The 4,767-nt window shown below is 29.8% G+C and overlaps 1 protein-coding gene across 1 annotated transcript; it reads left to right on the top strand.

Annotated features, from left to right (window-relative positions):
- The first annotated feature begins 2,273 nt into the window (after window positions 1-2,273).
- LOC142329253 (major heat shock 70 kDa protein Ba-like) lies at window positions 2,274-4,551 on the top strand. The gene has a single exon (XM_075373671.1). It carries the CDS (start codon window positions 2,360-2,362, stop codon window positions 4,283-4,285), a length of 1,926 nt encoding a protein of 641 aa, XP_075229786.1. The 5' UTR covers window positions 2,274-2,359; the 3' UTR covers window positions 4,286-4,551.
- Window positions 4,552-4,767: the final 216 nt, after the last annotated feature.

Here is a 4,767-nt window from a genome sequence, read left to right as displayed (position 1 = left end):
ATATATTTTCTTCAATTAATCACTGTAAAGTATCATCAGTACATCATCATTATCATCATTGCTGTTCATTTTAAACATGAATAATTCCAGATTTATACAGAATTATTACAGTTGAATTTGTGGAAAACTTAATTTATAATTGGTGCAGAATGTCTTAAATATTACACTTGATTTATACAATAAGAAAATTTCTAAAATAATAAAATAAAATAAGCAATTTTATTTTGCAGCAACAAGACTATTCAAGCAGTTTTTCTAGTAACATTAAATTAACTCGCTTGTAGTAATATTAAGTTACAATGTTGTGTGTTTTAATTATTCATTTATGGGAAAAATAATTTTCAACTGTATAACTAATAAAACGATGTTATGGCATTAAATTACCACACACAGTTATACTATTCACAAGCAAACAACTTGTACATTACTGTATTATGTGGCATTTAATTGGAATTAGTCTAACTTCACAATGCTTTTTACACTAATTAAGACAAAAAAACCCTTTCATTAAAATTCTTTGACATTACTTTTATAATGTTGACATTACTTTTTTTAATTTAGACATAATGAAAAAAATTCAGTTTCATGTGTGAAAAGAATATTAATAAATTATCTCGCATATTGCAAATTTACTATTTCAAAATACATCAGAATTCACTAACTGTATGTTGTCAACTAAAATATTAATTTATTCTAGAAAGTCTGAGCAGTCATTTTTGTTACTTATAGTAATAATATTTTATGTTGGCTTATTTTATTTACATTAATAAGATTAATTAGTCATTATCTTAAATTTGATTTTCTTTGTTGGTTTATAAAATTGAAGAAATAATAAGAAATACAATACTTAACAGTAGTTACAGAAATTTCTAGAAAGCTGTATAGTGAAATGCTGCTTAACAGATATTTGAAGAAAATATTAATTTTTGCTAAGAGACAATATTAAATAAGTTTTGATTTTATTATTTAATGATTATTTTAATATTCTAACATAATTTTTTGTTCTAAATTTTATTGTCTATTATGTGTTCACATTTACATCGATACTTAATACATTCAAAAATGTTTACTAAAACAGAGCAAAAGGCATCTTTAAAAATTGGTCTTTTCTTTGGTATTATGATAAGAAATAAAAAAATAAATACAAAAAGCAGCAAATATCTGTCGAAATTCGATTAAAAATTGTACTACATATTTTGTTTTGCAAAATACAACAATAATTCACAAAATGGAAGGCATATTATTCTAGAAGTTTTTTCGTAAGTTATTTTTTGAAATAGAATTCAAAAGTTATGATAAAATAAAAGCATCAAAAAGTACGATATGACTTTTATTTTTTTGTTTAACTTCTGGGACCACAGTTAGGTATTATGAAGTTATGATATGAAGTTGAAAGCATACAACTAAACTGTTTAATCTTATTAAACTTAATTAAATGTTCGTTATGAAATAAAATGTATTACCTTCTTGTGCAACATTACCACGCCACTAAAGAAATTTCTATAAATTAATTCCACGTAAAAGTTTTCAGACGTGTTACAAAAACGTTTTCAATAGAAAAATCACAAAATATTTCACAAATACTCATAACTGATTAAACACATCACTAATGATTGCATAACTCATAAGAAAACAAATGTAATAAATGCCCATTCAGTAGGATAATAGAGATACAAAATATTTTATTTAGTGAAAATACATTGTACTATATACACATGTACAACCTAACAAAATGTAAATATAAAACTACTGTCAAAAATTGTTTACACACAATACGTTAACCTCTTTAACGACGTTTATAAGAATCTGTTCATTGTCTATAATTAAACAAATGATAAAATCTAAAAGGAGCTTTAAACAATTAAAAGTTAATAATAAAGCAAATTTTGATAAAAAGAAACGAAAATACTCTCTTAATCCGCCCTTCAAATGAACAATTGTTTTGTACTTATAACTTTAATAATATATTTTTATACAGGAGATAATTTTAATTTTCTGTAACTAACAGTGAAAAGTACAAATCTCTGTAACTTAAAATAAATACATGTAAATAACAATAACACTTATTTCAAAACTACATAATAAACTTAAAACAAAAACTTAGAAATTTCGAGAAAGAACTAGAGGTTACCAACAATAGCTGATCGATACGTCGCCTGATGTCACACAGCAACCACCAATCAGAGCGAGTTTCTCGAACATTCTACTTAGCGCTTGTTCTCGATTGTTCCAAGGTGCTCTGTTACAACCGAAAGTATATAAGCATCGTCACTTACTCAACGCACCAGTTGAGTTGATATAAGTGAACTGTGTGCATTAAACTTACGTGTTTACTTGTGAGTATATCTACTTATTCGTAATGCCAAGCAAATCACCAGCTATTGGAATTGATCTTGGAACCACATATTCCTGCGTGGGTGTGTGGCAACAAGGAAAAGTTGAAATTCTCGCAAACGATCAGGGTAACAGAACTACACCAAGTTATGTTGCTTTTACGGACACCGAAAGATTGATAGGAGATGCTGCTAAAAACCAAGTCGCTATGAATCCGAAGAACACCGTATTTGATGCTAAGCGTCTAATTGGCCGACGCTACGACGACCAGAAAATCCAACAAGACATGAAACACTGGCCATTCAGAGTGATTGCTGACTGCGGGAAACCCAAAATCCTGATAGAATTTAAAGGCGAGTTTAAAACATTTGCTCCAGAAGAAATAAGCGCTATGGTATTAACGAAAATGAAGGAGACTGCTGAAAATTATTTGGGAGTACCAGTCAAAGATGCTGTTATCACTGTTCCAGCTTATTTTAACGATTCCCAGCGCCAGGCGACTAAGGATGCAGGAATAATTGCAGGATTGAATGTTCTTAGGATCATCAATGAGCCTACTGCAGCAGCACTTGCCTATGGTCTCGACAAAAATCTCAAAGGTGAGCGAAATGTTCTTATATTTGATCTTGGTGGTGGTACATTTGATGTATCCATTTTAACAATTGATGAAGGGTCACTCTTTGAAGTGAAATCTACAGCAGGTGACACTCACTTAGGTGGGGAAGATTTTGATAATCGTCTAGTAGATCATTTGGCAGAAGAATTTAAGAGAAAATATCGTAAAGATCTTAAGTCTAACCCAAGATCTCTGCGTAGATTACGAACAGCAGCAGAGCGAGCTAAAAGAACACTGTCTTCCAGTACAGAGGCCAGTATTGAAATTGATGCTTTGTATGATGGTATTGATTTCTATACCAAAGTATCAAGAGCACGTTTTGAAGAACTGTGTGCTGATTTGTTCCGCTCTACACTGCAACCAGTCGAAAAAGCTTTAAATGATGCAAAATTAGATAAATCTTGTATTCATGATGTTGTTTTAGTTGGAGGTTCTACCAGAATTCCTAAGGTACAAAGTTTGCTTCAGAATTTCTTTAATGGTAAATCACTTAACCTTTCTATTAATCCAGATGAGGCAGTTGCATATGGTGCAGCAGTACAAGCTGCTGTTTTAAGTGGAGATCAGAGTTCAGCAATACAGGATGTTCTTTTAGTTGATGTGACACCTCTTTCTCTTGGAATTGAAACAGCTGGAGGAGTGATGACGAAGATAATTGAAAGAAACTCTAGGATTCCTTGCAAGCAATCTCAGATATTTTCTACTTATTCTGACAATCAGCCAGCAGTAACAATCCAGGTATTTGAAGGTGAAAGAGCTTTGACCAAAGACAACAACTTGCTTGGAACATTTGATTTGACCGGAATACCACCAGCACCTCGTGGTGTTCCACAAATTGAAGTTACATTTGATGTTGATGCTAATGGCATTATGAATGTCATTGCTAAAGAAAATAGCACAGGTAAATCTAAAAATGTTACAATTAAAAATGATAAAGGTAGACTTTCAAAATCTGAGATCGACAGAATGTTGAATGAAGCTGAAAAATACAAGAAGGAAGATGAAGAACAAAGAATGAAGATAGCTGCTCGTAATAAATTAGAAGGTTATGTTTTCAGTGTTAAACAAGCTGTAGATGATGCCGGTGATAAATTAAGTGAAAGTGATAAATCTGCAGCAAGAAGCAAATGTGATGAATGTTTAAGATGGCTGGACAACAATACTCTTGCTGACAAAGATGAATTCGAGAATAAAATGCAAGAAATTCAAAGAGAATTTTCACCAATAATGACAAAAATATATGCAGCTGAAGAAGCTCCAGGAAGGCCAGGATGTGGACCACAACAGGGGACATCTTTCGCAAATTCTGGACCAACTGTGGAGGAAGTTGACTAAATTTAACTGTTACAGATAATTAAATGTTATGGAAAAGACTGAATGAATATATATTTTCAAAAAAATTATTTTACCTCTATTAATAAAGTTTTTTATATAGTTTGGTGATATAACTAAGTATTATTTGTTTTATATTGTCAAATTTATTATTCTGTTTTTTTCTAAGTCAGTATTGTAAGTAATTTTCATACATATTTATTACTTATTTTTTTTTGTTATTTTGATAATTTTTTAGTATATTAAAAGATTTATAATTTGTTAAAAAATTGACTTTTTATTTAATCAACCTTAAATATTTTTCTGATTAATATTTATTAAGTTTAGAAAATGATAAATACTACAGCATTAAATTAATAAAAGATAGTTTTAGCTAATTTGATTATTCAACTTCCGATTATTGAAAAAGTGCATTATTAAAAATACAATACCACAATTCAGAGTTCACTTTGGGCTATAAATGTTTTAATTATTATAAAAAGTCA

This window comes from Lycorma delicatula, chromosome 8 (genome assembly GCF_047948215.1).
Source record: "Lycorma delicatula isolate Av1 chromosome 8, ASM4794821v1, whole genome shotgun sequence".
Lineage (NCBI taxonomy): Eukaryota > Metazoa > Arthropoda > Insecta > Hemiptera > Fulgoridae > Lycorma > Lycorma delicatula.
The sequence above is the reverse complement of the archived record's forward strand: the minus strand, read 5'-3'. Positions and strand labels throughout refer to the sequence as shown.

Excerpts from the sequence above, each read along its gene's own strand:
- LOC142329253 (XM_075373671.1), top strand. The coding sequence starts at position 2,360 with ATGCCAAGCAAATCACCAGCTATTGGAATTGATCTTGGAACCACATAT.